The sequence below is a fragment of the Protomyctophum bolini genome (genome assembly GCF_963924005.1).
Source record: "Protomyctophum bolini genome assembly, chromosome: 5".
NCBI lineage: Eukaryota > Metazoa > Chordata > Actinopteri > Myctophiformes > Myctophidae > Protomyctophum > Protomyctophum bolini.
This window is the reverse complement of record NC_137866.1, coordinates 13,606,973-13,623,628: the sequence shown is the minus strand read 5'-3', so window position 1 is coordinate 13,623,628 and position 16,656 is coordinate 13,606,973. Positions and strand designations below refer to the sequence as shown.

General features: G+C 41.1%; 2 protein-coding genes across 3 annotated transcripts in view; both read left to right on the top strand.

Moving 5' to 3' along the window:
* fam217ba (family with sequence similarity 217 member Ba) overlaps nt 1–16,656 on the top strand; it is an 83,013-nt gene that overhangs the window by 10,424 nt on the left and 55,933 nt on the right. The window lies entirely within an intron of this gene.
* On the top strand, nt 310–8,363 carry LOC308315872 (uncharacterized protein). Of its 2 annotated transcripts, XM_080764106.1 has the most exons (13): nt 310–391; nt 540–584; nt 664–752; nt 944–1,094; nt 1,827–3,895; nt 4,053–4,120; nt 4,533–4,596; nt 5,157–5,207; nt 5,385–5,611; nt 6,025–6,227; nt 6,410–6,506; nt 6,944–7,030; nt 8,196–8,363. In XM_080764106.1, the coding sequence occupies exons 10-13, from the start codon at nt 6,089–6,091 to the stop codon at nt 8,260–8,262; spliced, it is 390 nt and encodes a 129-aa protein (XP_080620232.1). In that variant the 5' UTR covers nt 310–391; nt 540–584; nt 664–752; nt 944–1,094; nt 1,827–3,895; nt 4,053–4,120; nt 4,533–4,596; nt 5,157–5,207; nt 5,385–5,611; nt 6,025–6,088; the 3' UTR covers nt 8,263–8,363. The 2 variants fall into 2 exon arrangements, with proteins under 2 accessions (XP_080620232.1, XP_080620233.1); XM_080764107.1 differs by lacking the exons at nt 310–391; nt 540–584; nt 664–752; ... (1 more) ...; nt 1,827–3,895; nt 4,053–4,120 and having other exon boundaries at nt 4,543–4,581.

The window sequence follows — 16,656 nt, the reverse complement described above, 5'->3', positions numbered from 1 at the left end:
TGACTCTCGTAATACGAGAGTCATGTTTTCAGGGCTACCCCTGGGCAGAGCCAAAGAGTTCTGATGATCCTCATGGGGGCTCCCCCGCAGCCCCGCCTCCCGCTCTTATTTTGAAAGGCTATGTGGGCAAACAGGAAGCTTGCTCACTCACCAGAGTCATACTGTCTGATAAAGAAAGCCCAGCATGCCTCAGTCAGGTGTAACCCAGCCAACATGGCAACCCACGAATGGCAACCCATGTCAACTGTCAATCAAGGCAGTATAAAAGTGACATCAGGTCCTACACTCCCCACTCCCACTTCCACCTATACAAGATGGCCGAGTTGTTTGGCAGCAGCATGGCAGAAGTAGCAGATTCACTGTGACAATCTTGGAATACTCTTCGTCTTCGGTGAGTCATATAGGCTTGGTGTCATTAACTGTAACTTGGATCAACTGGTTAACTGTTTGTTTATTTTGAAAGCATTTGATTTATGAGTTATGTTTGAACTTTTGGTTTAATGTTTGTTCCTCATGTGCTCCACCATGATCTTTGAAAGCCAAGCCTAAACCAACAGGATGAAATGGAACACCAAACAGATCAAGTGAGTGCAGACCAACAAAATAACAAATGGAATGGAAATGGAACTGCTGGATTTTAATTATATGATTTATTGGTTTTAGTGACTTTCCTGGAGAATTACATGGTTGAGTGACATCATGGTATTGGGACACCCGTTAACAAGTTATCACCTAGCTGGAGAGGGAACAAGGTGAATGTCATTTTTATGGTTATTTGTTTGTGTCATATTGTTGTGAGATCTTGTTTTATTGGTTTGTTTATATGGTATTATGGTTTGATATGAAACTTTTATTGGTTATTTGTAAAGTTATTTGTTTATATGAATGCCTCACATTATTGGATATGTCTGCCTGTATTGATTTGTTTGTGTCTTGTTTTTAGTTTTCACGTTGATCCATTAAAGAAACTTCACATCATCAGTCGGCCTTCAACCTCTTTGTCCAGCCTGGTTCGCTACACACACAACACAAACTCCTACCATAATATCAACCTGTTGCAGTCATCATCAATCACCATCGACAAACAACTACAAGTGAGTAAACAACAAGACGCCCAAGTCCCAAAGTGTGAGCACGTTGTTAAACCGTATATCTCTGGTGATAAAAGAAAGAAAGGCATATTGGCCCTACATTCAAGTTGAAATCTTTACTCTGATACGGACACAAGTATTGAAATTGGATCGATTGGAAGGATCTAACCATAATGGATGTGTCACGCTATTGAAGCTAATGAAATGAGCTATACCATACGGATGAATGAACGTGCAGAGCGCGACATTTAATGTGGATTGGAATGAATTGATGTCGCTATTAAGCAAGCTTTGTGCAACGCTAAGTTTGGATCTGGAAAATAAGCGCTGCTGTTGTATTCTAAATACGGACGTCACGTTTTACTGATGTCTGTAAATGAAGCGGATGAATTACTCCAGTATGAAAGAGGCCTGTCCGTGTGTTTGCTAATACAAAAACAGCTTAATTGATATAAGCATCAAAGCAATATTTTAAGTACTTTTTATTAGCATAAGTGCATTCCATAGCACTGGACCACACCAGACATCATATACCTGCGACGGGAACCGTTCCTATGTAGTAAAAGATTATATGAAAGAAATAAAATATTTAACTGGTTTATATTTTACAATTTTAGTTATAGATGGCAAGTATAATGTTAAGGAGTATTTGTCTTATTAGCCAGAGATCCTTTTAAAATGTTTCTATTACTGTGAGTGATATGGTCAGCTTCTGATGTCTTTCTTTCTTTCTAGATGTAGATGGAGATGACTGTAGATGCTGCTAGAACACTGAACCTGGTCTCCTGTGTGAACCACCCCATCCTGACTGCTAAGATTTCCATGTGGACATTATGAGTGTTTGTATAGAGAGAAGCATGGCTGAAGAGCTTTGCATATCAGTCGTTTCTTGCTGCTGCCAAAGTCAAATTGTGATATCTGTAGTGTTTAGTTCATGGCCGCTTATGAGATGTAGATATAAGTACACCTGACTGGTGGAATAGCCTTGTGATACATACTGGGTGTGCTCTTTGGTCGTTCACAAAACAAACAAACAAAAAAATGCCACAAACTCACTTAAAGCTGCACAAAAATCACACAAATCAATGGATGTCCGACAGTCAGTGTTGGATATTGTCCAACTCCTAATTGCCGATATCAACAGATACCGATATATATATATATTATATGCAGGCTTTTTCCAGTGGTGGAAACATAACTCAAACTTTTTACTTAAATAAAAGTAGGCAATACTGCAATATAGAAATACTCCGTTACAATTCAACATGTACTCGAGTAAAGGTACAAAGGTTTTGGTATAAAATGTACTTAAAATACCAAAAGTAATTATTAATAATTACTCATTATGCAAAATGTCTCATCTAAAATGATCTAATCTCTCACAAGCTCACATGTGTCTTATTGTATTGTGAGCTTGTAGATGTTTTTAATGTAAAATAATAAATAAAGTAAAATTAAGGGTTAGGGTTATTTTTAATGCCTTTATCGGCCGATAATATCGGACATCCCTAACAAAAACATATATCAAACGTGTCAATACATTTCAAAGAATGCCACAAGTGGCACTAAAACTTCACCAATAAATAAAGAAACATCCACATGTTCCATAAATTAAATGCCACAAAGGTTTGCCGAAAAAATGAAGAAATTACAAAAAATAAGTTTCTTAAACATCTTCTGCCGTATGTCCATAGAACTTCAGCTCTGTTGCAGCAAGCCAGTACAATGTGTCATTGTCTAGGTCACCTAAGCCACGATCACCATTCGGTGGCCGGTATTTGGGGCAAATGGTCATTACGTGTTCCACAGTCTGTAGTGGATCCTCGCATTCACAGTGGGCACTGTCCGAGATGTCCCACTTCTGCTTTGAGGGTTGTCCACTCCTTGCAGGGGAGGTGCTGGCAAAGAACATATTTGGGGTCCTCGATGTATTCCACTGGTCCCTCTGTCTTGCCTTCACCCAGGATGCCTTGGAGGTGTCAGCTGGTGTTGTGTGGAGCAGTTCCTGGGCCTGTGTGGCAAAGGGGCACAGTGACTTGAGGCACGTGTGCTGTGGCAAATGTCGCCGTGACTTGGTGTGTGTGTGTGTGTGTGTGTGTTGTGGCAAAGGGCACCGTGACTTGAGGCACGTGTGCTGTGGTGTCTCTGACGACCTTGTGGAGTAGATGGCTGGGATTCACTCAGCTGTGCCTTCCCGGTGAGGGCCAGCGTGGCTGCTTCTCGTCTGACCTCTGTTGGAGTGATTCCAGCGAGAACAGGCAGGCAGTTTGTTTGGGGTGGCCCATCCGGTGTTGAGGGCAGCATCCAGCTTCTTGACATGAGAGCTACGGCTCCAGACTGGGACACAGTACTCGGGTCGTCTGCATAGCCATACTTCATTGATGTTGTTGCAGGGAGGTCATGGATGTAGCTGTTAGTGTTGAACAGCAGTTACTGGTGTGGAACCGAAAAGCTTCACAAACATGCCAAAAAATTCTAGTTTTGAACCTTTTTAATCTAGTTTATTTTCAAATAAATTTGTTTTTACTGTTTTGTGACGCAACTTTGGGTACCTTGAAAAGTGCTATATAAATTGTATGTATTATAAAAAAAACAGACACACAGCAATTGTCGCCACACAGACATCACAAATTCCTATTGGCGGCAGCAACAAGTGAGTGATGTGCAAAGCTATTCATAGAATATAACCACCATGTCTTCATTCCAGATGCTGCGAGGCTCAACCGGAGCCCCTACAGGTGGACATCTGCAGTTCTCGCTGTCCATGGATGAATCTGCATGGGGGGTTCTGAAGGCGGCTCAAAGTAAGAAACCACTTAGACTTTTCTATTACTGCGAGTGGTATGGTCGGCTTCTGTTTTAAATGTTCTCTATACATTTTGTGTATGATGTGAAAGGACACAATGTACGTATATCTGGCTCTTGGTCACTTAAATTAATCTTTCGTTCTTTCTTTCTTAGGGTGGATGGGTCGTGGTAGACGTCGTGGAAGGACAGAGATCCGTTCCTCTGAGGACTTCTGATGAGCTGTGAGTAGGAATATTTCTTGTTGGGATGGATATCTGTTGTACTGTTATGGTACGAAGTATAGCATGGCAGTATGATTCCTCCTAGTGGCACTGGTTGAATGTCTGTCAGCTCTCCAAGCTAATCAAAGTCTTAATGACACTTTTTTAACCACTTCAACCCCAGCATCTCTATTCTGGGGGGAGCGTTCAGCCAAATTAGCAGATCTACAAGCTCACACCGCATTGCAACGTGTTGTGAGCTTGTAGATCTGCTATGTTTGGCAAATCAATTTGTGTAGAGTGAAATCGGAGCATATACCAAATGCTCTCTTTAAAGGTCTGTTTTATCAAATCTTTAGAGTGTTTAAGTGGTTCTGAATATGCAGCTCAACAAAACAAAAGCTAATTTAGTCCTTATTTCTTTCTTTCTTAGGACGGAGATCTGTGTAGATGCCGGAGGACTTCGGACCTGGGCCTGCCCGGTGAGGAACCGCACAGTAAGAACCGCTCTAGGCCTTTCACGATTATGAGGTTTCTTTTTACTGGACGATTATTGTCGCTCAAATAAATTGCAATTAAATATTTAAGTGTGGCCCGGATGGTTAGCCCAACTGTCTGGGCACCTATGCTGCCAAGCCAGCCGGACGGCGTGCTGCGGGTTCGACTCCCGACGGCCTTTGCCGCGCGTCACTCCCATCTCTTCCACCTTTCCTGTCTATATACTGTTCACTATCGGTAAAGGCATAAAAAGCCCCAAAATGAGGGCTACGGCTCCAGACTGGGGCACAGTACTCAGCGGTGGGGAACACCAGAGCCTCGGTACCGGCTGGACCCTAATTGATCACGTCTAGGAATTTCAACAATTTAGGCAGTTCTCACATCCAGAGTGACTTACAGTAAGCAACAACACATAGTAATGCATCAAATTCATAAACAATTGTCATCAAGAATAAGAAGTATAGACTATCCAGACTATTGGCAACAACAAGGGAGTGATGTGCGAAGCTCTTTTCTATGAAGCCATTCATAGACTATAACCGCCATGTCTTTCTTCCAGATGTACTGCAGGTCTCTCCAGGAATCTGCATTCCTCTGAAGACGACTCAAAGTAAGACCCTGTTAGGCCTGTCAAAAAGAACCCTAACTGAAACGTTTATTACTGTAAGTGATATGTTTAGCTTCTGTTTAAATGTTCTCTATAAATAAAAGTTTTATTTATATATGTTGTGACAGGATAGAATATATATCTGGCTCTTGGTCACTCTAATCAATCTTTCTTTGTTAGGATGAAGATCGCGGTAGACGTCGCTGGAACGCGGCTGCTGGACAGGGAGTGTGCACACACACACACACACACACACACACACACAGAGAAAGGCTAATTTGGTGTGTTTTTTTTTTTTCTTTGTTAGAATGGAGATATCGATAGACGATCTGATGTTCCCTGGACAGAGATCCGTTCCAAAGCCCCCCCCCCCCTCCGGGGGCTTCCTCAGAGGACTCTGATGAGCTGTGAGTAGGAATAGTTCTTGCTTGTTTCTGAGGATGGATAACTGCTTTTGTACTGTTATGGTACGAAGAATGGCATCATTTACAGTAATCCAAATGTTTTACATATTTTAGGATAAATCTAAATCTGCACAATAGTTTGAGAGTCAATATCTCATATCATGAGCGTACCTCTTGGTCTTTGTAACAACTTGAATACAAATTACAAAAGATTTGAGGACTGTACATGTGTTGATGCCTCCTAGTGGCACTCTGGTTGAATGTCTGTCAGCTTTCCAAGCTAATCAAAGTCTTTGACACTTTTGTTAACTACTTCAACCCCAGCATCCCTATTCCGTTCAGCAAAAATAGCAGATCTACAAGCTCACACTGCAACGTGTTGTGAGCTTGTAGAGCTAATGGTTTCTTTCTCTCAGGATGGAGATCATAGACACAGCTGGAGGCTGGAGCCTCTAGAGATGGAGATCTGCAGGTCTGTCCATGGATGGGAGGACGGAGGACGGAGATCTGGGTAGACGCTGGAGGACTTCGGACCTGGGCCTGGATGGATGGGAGGATGGAGATCTGGGTAGACGCTGGAGGACTTCGGACCTGGGCCTTCTCAGTGAGGAACTCAACGGTACGAACCGCTTTAGGGTTGGGGCTTTTTTAGGCTTTGTAAAAAGCCAATAATCGTCCGTTGCCGATAATTGGTCGATCCCTATTCTTAAACGTTACTGTAAGTGCATGTGTATGTTGTGACAGGACACGCACGCACACAGCAAAGCTAATTTGGGGTGTGTGTCTTTCGTTCTTTGTTAGAATGGAGATCTCAGCCGATGCCCAAGATCCGAAGCTTTCCCTGGGTGTTTCCGCTGAGGACTTCTGGGTCGCTGGGAGGCTCGGACGGAGCTAGAAGGTTCGGTAGACGCCACTGGAACCTGTTTAGGCCTGTCAGAATTTAAGGTTTTATAATGGCCGATTTTAATTGTCGCTCAAATAAATTACAAGTAACAATTTAATTGCGTCATACTAACATTCTAAATAAAACTTTGGCTTTTGTAGGCTTTGTAAACAAAAAGCTGCACATGGTATAATTCAATAACTTTATACACTAAAAAAAGAGAAGTAAATTACAAAGTGACACATTTAGAGCTTGTAGATCAGTTGCTTGCATTATTTCTTTAAAATGTTTGACAATATATGAACATTTTCAACATGGAGACGATTATGACTCTAAAAAAGTATCTCAAATACTTGGCGATTAGGTAATTGTGACAGGCCTAAATCCTTCTAGTTGTGTTTTTTTATATCATGTTCTGTAATCAGTTAGGGTTGACTATAGACTTTTTTTAGGAACAAGATCATCATGCCGGTGAAGATTACGTTTCTAGCCGATGGAGCAACTATTTCTGATCACCTTTGGAGTTACATCACAGCAAGGTAATACTATACAACACACGCACACACACTATGATCATGACATGACATCAGCTTGTGACTGCAACTTGTTCCTGTTCGCAGATGACTCGGCACTGCTAGTCTCGGACAGGAACAAACTGCAGGTTGAAAAGGCCCTCAGCTCTGAACTCGGTAGAATCTGCATCTGGCTCGCTGATAACAAACTATCTTTACACCTGGGAAAAACTGAATCCATTCTCTTTGGATCTAATAGTAATCTCAGCAAGGCAAATGGCTTCTTGTTTAGAGTGGGTGACAATATTATCACACGTAAAGATGAAATTACCTACCTAGGTTCCATCCTGGAGGCTAATCTTTCCGGTGATAAAATGGCCACCAACGTAATAAAAAAAAGTCAACCAAAGAACAAGATTCCTTTACAGGATCTCCTCACTGGTCAACAAACACCTTGAAGACCTTAACAGGAGCCCTCGTACAAGGTTTCTTTGACTATGCATGCACCTCAAAGGCCCTTAAAACTAGGCTCCATGCAGACCTCCCAAAACAAACTGGTCAGGCTCCTACTTGGCCTCACCCCCCGAACCTACCTCACCCCTGCCCACTTTGACAGGCTGGAATGGCTTAGGGTCGACGACAGAGTACAGCATCTTGCAATGGGTCTGGTCCACAATATTCGATACACCACCAAGATACCCATGTACCTGTCCAGATACTTCCTTTATGTTAACGAATTCCACACCCACAACACCAGAGGGAGTGCAACGAACCATGTACAACCCAGATTCGGCACAAACAAGGGACTAAATTATTTTCACTCCTATGCCACCAAAATGTGGAACGCCCTACCAACAGTTATTAAGACATGTGAATCCCTTGACTCCCTTTTTCCCCTCACTGTATAAGTTTATTTTCCCTTTTTACCTCCTTTATGATGAATTCCTGTTCTGTTCTTTGACTATATAGAAGTGTCTTATTTGTACGTCTCTAAATGTTTTGATGAATTGAACATGGTGGACCCTCTTGTAAACAAGTGTAATGCTTAATTGGGTCGTCCACTTACAGTTAACAGTCTTTGTATTGAGTTTGTGCTTGACATGTACTGTAATTCTGCAAACTGTTAATAAATATTTCAATCAATATTGTTTTATGAACAAAGTAGTAATGAGCATTTCTTTCTTTTCTTTAGGACGTTGCTGGTCTCCTGTGTGGCTCCATCTGGAGGTCACCAGGGTTCTGAGTCACTCAGATCCTGACTGGTAGTGGTGATATGTAGATGTGATCAATCAGGGCTCTTTGAAAATAATAAACAATAAAATAATAAACCAATATAAATAACTAGATAATAATATAAATAAATGGATAAAACGAACGATAAAAAAATAGATTATAGTAAAATAATAGTAAATTAAAATAGTAAAATAAAAGTAAATTAAAATAAAATTAGTAATAGCATAGTAATGGATAAAATAAATATAATTAGTAATATAGACAATAATACATAAAATAATTAAATTATCAATATAGTAATGCATAAAATTAGTAATAACAGTAATACATAAAATAAATAAATGCATACAAAATAAAATTAGTAATAACAGTAATACATAAAACAAATACAATTTGTAATGCATGAAGTAAAATTAGTAATAACATAGTAATTCATCAAATAAATACAATTAGTAATATAGTTATACATAAAATTGGTAATAACATAGTAATATATAAAATACAATTAATACATAAAATAAATTCAATTACTTTGTATCAATCACATCTACATATCACAACCAGGCTATATTGCCAGCAGGCAGGTGGACTGTAGACTCACTATAGCTGTCACAATGTGGTATACTTTGTTTTGACCCAAATGATACACGAGAGAAGACGCCATAGTCAAAAAAAATTGTAATAAAAGTAATATGTTTCATGTTGATTGTAATTTATGCATGATGCCATATATCTGTAAATATTCATTATTTTCTTGTTAATAAATTATTGCATTTATACCCGGGTGTCCGTTATGTGTCCATTACCCTTAGATCGCGCCGCCGCGGATTTATTTATTTCCCAAATGGTCTAAAAATGAGTTATTTAGCATACTTTTACCAATGAATTAGCCTATACACAGACAACGACTGATTAGCCTATTTTGGACGATATGGGTCTTTTCTCGAGTCAGTGTGTAGTCTCACTATAGTCTGTGTAGATTACCCGGCGGTGTTGCTGCCCCTCCCGGGAGCCGCGGCTCATGGCTCTTCACAGACGGCACAGAGACAGCAGTCACTCCGCTGAACGTGTCAGTGTTGCTGCAGTGGTGTGAACTGTGAACCGTGCGGGCACTGGTGGTGGTGCTGAGTTCTGACAACCGAGTCACAGCTTCTTCTGAATTACTTTATCTTTGCCTTGGAAAATACATTTTGCGTTTTGCTGTTTCCCAAAACAAACCAGCGCGCGCTACCGTTTGCTACAAAGCGACTGGAAGCGGACGAGGTTTACAGACATACCATATAGCCAATCATATGCTGATTAGGCCAGTTGCTGTATAGCCTACCTACCCAGGGAGCAGCAACAACACACACACACACACACACACACACACTACACACACAATAGCCTTCTATATAATGCTGCGCACATATATTATATATATTTAAAAAAATACCCAGCATAATTTTTGGGAAGGCTAAGCCTTCCCTAGCCTTACACACCCGCCGCCTATGGGCACTGTACTGTAGGCATATAATACCTGGCTAGGTGAAAACAAAAGAAACCTGATTAGCATTTGAGTACTTTTAACACCTCTGAACAGCCGGCGGAGAGGTTCACATTTTCGGAATTTTGCGACAGTCACAGAGGGTCAATAATTCCCAGAAAATATGTAATGTTAAAATAAAATGTCCACGAAAATCTTCATGGGGGCTAAAAGGGGCTATTTAATTCTTCATGGGGGCTACAGCCCCATAGCCCCCACAGACTCGACGTCGTTGTCCCCGGGGTCAGCCCAATCCGAACCGGACCCCATGCAATCTGGGTCTCAAAAATGTCAAACTTCAGTAGCATTGGGTTCTGACTTGTAGGGCTAATAATTATCGTACTGCAGTTTTAGTACTTTGTACAAAATTATAGAGAGACCACAATATAACTAACCCCTTCCTAGTTCCTGGGATGTAACGTGATGTTACCTGACCTGTAACCAGTTTAAAATAGGCCTATGAACTCAATTTAATTAGATTACTTTTATTCGGGGGATGTCATTATCAATGTTACAATGTACAATGGAAATTAGCTTACCTGCAATAACGGCAATACGGATACTAATTACAAATAAGTTTACGTTTTCATTCAGTGTAATACAAATGAATCACCACTTGGTGGCAACAAAAACTCATCTCACTGAGAAGCATTGTGAGGCCTGAAGAGTGAAAATACTGTATAATGTTTGATTTCATCTGACTGTGACCTCGTTGACTCTTTTAAGTTTTAGTTATAGCCCACTGACTAATGCCCTTCAATGTGGTCATGGTTGGATGATCCTCCATGTCACGGGTGACCCGATACCACCTGCCTAATTGTAATTCCAAAACGCAGTGCTGCTGTTCTTTCTTCCAAAAATATGCGATATCCTATACTACACAACCTCAATGCTTACCTCAACAGGTAACTCTTTGATTTATATAGTTCAGTTAATCTTGACCATGGTCCTCAAGCCCATGCCAGATACACAATAACCCAACCACCTTATCTTTATACATCAACAAACCATTTAAACATTAGGGAATTATCACTGCCTTTACAGTGAGAGGTTCTTAATGATGTGATAACACTTAGCTCAGATTCCTGTGCAAAGCAAAATAATAAATGGTCTGACCAGACCACACTCATTATGTTTACATAATTCCTTCTCAGCCACCCACCGTTAATAAAACACCCAGACGTATTTTAGACACTGACATAAATAATTTGTACGGGCACGAGTTAACCTATAGATCAAAATCTTAGGTTTGCTGTTTAACTTGGCTAGTCAGTGTCAGCTGAGCTTTTTATTTAGGCTACCTCCTGGCCTGGGGGAAGCACACATGGTGGATGTTCTAAGTGGACCCTGTTGTTACTGTGTGTCGTCCACCGTAACAGGCAGTCTTTGTATTGAGTTCTGCTTTCATGTGAAATGTACCCATTCTGCAAACTGTTAATTAATAAATACTTCAATCAATCAATGTACCTTTGTTTTTAGATGGATTTATAATACACAGTATAACGTAAGAAAAGTTGCAAAATCTGTCAATCAGTCGGGTCACACCACCATATATGGCCGTCAGTCCATGACACGTCACACCACCATATGGCCGTCAGTTCATCACGCCTGATCAAGACACTGACCTCATCAAACCCTGGATAGCCATGGAGAAGACTGGATCATCACCTAGATCTGCATATATGGTGGCGGCCAGCAACTCTACATCTGACCTCACCTCAAACCCTTAGATCTCCATATATGGAGCTGACCTGTTCTGACATTCCATATGTTGATCCGTCCCCCACCCGTCCTTCCTCTTCGATGTCTCCCTTTTGACTGATACCTATCCTGTCCATTGTAGCTTTGGCTCAGGAGGTAGAGCAGGTCATCCAATGACCTGTGAGTTGGCGGTTCGACCCGTTCTGACATTCCATATGTTGATCTGACCTCATCAAACCTCAAACACGGCTCATCAAACCCTGTACACTCAAGACACGCTCCATATATGGCCAGTACAGAATTAATTCCATATGTTGATCTAACCGCCATGCCAAAGCGCCAGTGCTCGCCCAGCAGTCTGCCATCACCCAGGCGGATGCGTGCACACGACCTCGCCCATTAAGGCGAGGTTGCTTCTCGCCCTCAGGGCGTCTATACTGGTTATTTTATATTACTACATTGCAATAACAGATTACAAGGTTTGATTAATAGCTTGATATATTATTGATGTAATATCCTACAATGCTATCAGAATCTAAATGAATTAGAGATAAATTAACATTTTGTGGCAATGTCCTGTATTAAATAGCAATTATGGCATAGCCATATATCATCAAGCAAAGCCACTGGATAAAGGGCTTCATTTTCCCTCTCTAAGGACATTAACATCATCAGCAGTCTGGACGGGCTTATCAATGTCAATGTCCTACTATTTGTCACACACGTTACCGCAGTGAAATTTGCTCTCCGCATTTGACCTATCTCTTGGAGCGTTGAGCTGATGCTGAGTGCCAAGCTGGGAGGCATTGGAGGGGTGCATACGTTTGTTAGACATAGTCCGACATGCATTAGTCCGATAACACCGTCGCTCCCGACATGTGTGGCCGGTTACAACTAACCTGTGGCATGTTAAAACTAACCCATGGCTTCCTGTGACGTGAGGTTAGGTTTAGGGTTTGGGTAGTGTGTCGGACTTGACTGTTTGTTGTGCCTGTTTGACTGTTAGTATGTCATTTTTACAGTCTTTGGTATTCTTTGGTATGACCCGGCCGGGGATCAAACCCCGACCTCCTAGTTTCAGGGTGGACACTCTGTCTAACCACAAGGCAACTGTCTGGTTATGAGAAGAAATGTATTCTTTGGCCCTGTCTTTTTTAGCGGTACACACCGGCTCCAATCAACAGGTGTGTGTGTGTGTGTGTGTGTGTTTGTGTGTGGGGTGTGTGTGTGTCTGAGTAGGACCATTGACCCCTGTCTGTGAGAGTAGGACCTATTGACCCCTGGGCCTGCATCCTGCCACCCTAATTAAAACCCACGCACCCCGTTTATCCGGCTGCCTTTGTCCGCCTTCTCCTACCAAACCACACCGTTTGCCCACATCTCACCATGCACAACACCACCGGCATGCCTGTCCAGACATAACGCACTACTTTGCATCCATGCAACTGTCATAATTACTGTACAGTTTGCATTTGCTTGAGAAACCATGTTATTGCGCAACATTTCACAGTGATGCAAATTACATCACATGTTAGGCCACACCCCATTCCACTGTGCACACACACACACACACACACACACCTGTTGAGCCGGTATACCTCTAAAAAATCACACACGTGTGAACTGAGTGGTGCAATTCCCCCCCCCCCCCCTCTCTCTCCCCCCCCCCCCCCCCCCCCCCCCTCTCTCTCTCTCTCTCTCTCATTACACAGCACTACCCCTCCCTCTGTTTCTGCCGCCCCCTACTGGTATAAATCAGTAACATACTCAGGCTCATGTGCACAGGTACACACACAGGTAGGTACATGGACATTGCTGATTGTAGGAGTGGTTGCACCACTCAAAAAGACAGGGCCAAAGAATACATTTCTTCTCATAACCACGCATGGTTACATCTGCGGATTCAGGTTCTTGGAAACGCCCCCCAGCCACTGCGTCAGTTTTACTGAGGTTAGGTTTAGGTATAGTTTTACTGAGGTTAGGGTTAGGTTTAGCCGTTGTCAATCACAGCGACTGGCCAGTCACAGCGCACCATTTACTCAAACAAGCAGATGAAACCATGGATGCGTGAAACACAGTTAATACATGGGTGCATTCTCCTATTATTGCACCAAAGTCCAATATTCTAATACGTATTAAAGGCCGTTCACACTGAGCACTATAACTATATTGTATTATATTGTTTAGCTTTTTTTAAGTGGTGCAACTACTTCAAGGATCAGCAATGTCCGCCCTAGCCTCGATACCCAGGCTTTCATTTCGTCTGCGCGAAAGATGAAATATGTCCGCCCCTATGTATGTCTGTCTGTTTAGGGTACCAACAGGTGAAAAAGTAGCACTGCTGAGCTAAAAACAGAGAGAGCGTGCGTGCATGCAAGAGACAAAGAGAGGGAGGGAGAGAGGGAGGGAAGGAGGGAGGGAGAATATACCACTATACTTGTGTGAGAGTGTTGTCTGCTAATTCCCCAACACAGCAACTTTATCATTTCTCAACCTTTTCGGACTTGGGGTGCCTCACCGGAACCTCTGGACCCCACTGTTTAAAACTATGTAATTAAATTATGCGTCACAACTGAACACAGACACAGTACAGTATAGTCTGAACTCTGAAGGCTGTATAGACTGTGAGCCTTCCTGGTATTCAATTTGCTGTTCAGCTATTACAAATTCCACCACATGTGCAGTGTAGTGAGGATTTATTTTGAGAGATATTAGTTTATTTTCTCTACTCTAAGCCTTTTCTCTCACCTCACCTGATAATTATTTTTGCAGATGTATTCAATTTGTGTCCAGGCAACAGCTTTTTATTTCATTTATTTTCTTCATTTAGGCATCTAAAATAAAATAAAATATACAATATATAATTTGCAAATGAATGTGAAGGATAATTGCCTAAAACCCACACAGGTGCTTGAAAAGTGACACGCACGCAAGCACACACATCGTGCGCGCACGCACACATGATTTTCACAATCTGCTGAGGCTTTCGTGGCCTGTTGTAGGTAATGCAGCAGATATTCTGTAACTTCCTATATAATAAGTTCTCATTTACATAAACTGTTTTTAACTACAGGTTTAGGGCTAATTTGTACATTCCAGGATAATTTTGGTGAAGGACATGAAGTTTGTCTGTTAATCTGTTAAGCATTTCCAAAAGAATAACATGCTGTTCCATTATTCATGGTCTACTCAGAGACTACTCAAATCCTCATCATATGATGATTTATTTTGTTTGTTCCCGCTGTTTAAGTTGTAATGGATGGATTTTCAACACTGAAGAGATCACCTGGGGCCTTGTTGATCCAAAGCAGCTTTGTCACTTGCTTAGGCTGATTCAAGCACAGCAAAGAGAGTAGGCAAAGGTAGGCTACAGAGTAAACAAAAACATCCACAGCGTTTGGCTGCTTGTCCACTTAACTTGTCATAAGTAGCACGAATCAAGTAGCACACTGGATTAAAAACTGTAAAAAAGATTATAGAGAAAACGTGTCAGGAGCCTAAGCTCATTTAGCTGCCAAAAACTCTTTTGGTTTGGCAGTCAAGCTTTAAGAGAATTCACGAGTCTCCAATAGAATATTTCGCTAGTATGTTTATGCTGTTGGTTAACCGCCCATGTGTTTTTATGCAACACGATAACATGATTTATCGAGCAGATTGGCGCAGTGAAAGAGTACTGAGCTCATAAACCAGAAATCGATGGGTCAAAAACATCATCTGCTAAAATAAATGTTTATAGGGTGGAAATAACTGAATGGCTAGAGAGCCCGTCTGGGAATCGGACCTCCCGGTTTGCCCCCTGCCCAGCTCAGTCGAAATGTCTCTGAGCAAAACATGTAGGCCTCCCTGTGCTCTGTATTTACCCATCTACCAAATTATTTCACATTCAAATAGGTATGAGCCATCTGCTACACTCTTTATTAAATATTCACTATTACCTATTGACAAAGTTTTTCAAACTTGTTTATTTATGTTTAGATAAAAAAAAATGCAAACAAGACTGTGACGGGTGCCCTATAGACACTAGAAGACTCCACAATGTAAAACTGAACATTACAAACGCACACTGCACAGCTGCTTCCATTCATTGACTATCACAGTCAATGAATGGAAGCAGCTGTTTTCAGTTTCTGTTTTTCAGCCTGTTTTCAGTTTCTTAAGTTCTTGGTTTGTTGTTTTTCCTTAGTTTAGTTGTCAAGTTTCTGTTATTTGAAAGTGTATTGTTGATAAGCCTTTATCCTGGAAGTATTGTTTTTTCCTGCACAGTCAAATCCAGCATGGGTCGTTCGCTCTGTGTTTTGAGGTAAAGAAATACCAAAAGATATCTACATTCGATCTTGGACTGTCGATTCTTGGAGCCTTGGCCGTTCGGGAAACTTCACAAAGACATTCCCTCTTTTCATATTTTTTTCCGTGTTACTTCTGACATTCACCCTTACCCCACAAGGCAAAGAGATGATTTTGAATTACTACTTTCAATCATTCATCAAATGTAGAGGCCCTCTTTTATGGAAATCCCTTACATGCATCACTTAAGTCCTCATTATCCTTGCCAATATTCAAGAAACATCTAAAGAAATATCTTATTTCTTTCTCACTGTAGTTTACATGATTTAGTTTGTGTTATATTTTCTTTTGTTTTATTGTTTATTCCCCTTTTTGTGCAGTCTCTGTGTTTCTATTTCTTTATTGCACAGCTGCTTCCTTTAATCCACCCGGCACTGAAACATATCTTTATTACGTCACCATTGAGAGCCAGTTATACCCTGGCATTGGTACATATCTTCATGTAATGATTAATTTGTGCTTGATATGGCATTGGTTTCAGATTACATAATATACATGACTGTCATGACATGTATGTATATGTAAGTTGTGTATATGTAATTTGTAAGAAAGTAGTATACTGTGGTTACTTGGATCGTTTTATGCGTATGCCGTAGCTGCGTATGACGTAAGGAGTTAGAGACACCTATTACTCAGACCATGATTTAGTATTGATATCACTATAATCCAAAATTAAGTAAAATTAAAGCAAGGTTATTGAAAGTTTCAAATAAATAATATTATACTATATGTGATAACATATATATTCTTTCAACCGATATCCTTTCTTTGAGGAACTAGTGGATCCTGGACACTTCTAAACCGATGGGACTGTATTTCTTTTATATTATAGAAGCTTTTACCATACTTA

Coding starts and splice junctions, on each gene's coding strand:
- LOC308315872 (XM_080764106.1), top strand. CDS start 6,089: ATGGATGGGAGGACGGAGGACGGAGATCTGGGTAGACGCTGGAGGACT. Junction 6,228..6,409: donor TCTCAGTGAGGAACTCAACG/GTACGAACCGCT, acceptor GTTCTTTGTTAG/AATGGAGATCTCAGCCGATG. Junction 6,507..6,943: donor GGCTCGGACGGAGCTAGAAG/GTTCGGTAGACG, acceptor GACTTTTTTTAG/GAACAAGATCATCATGCCGG.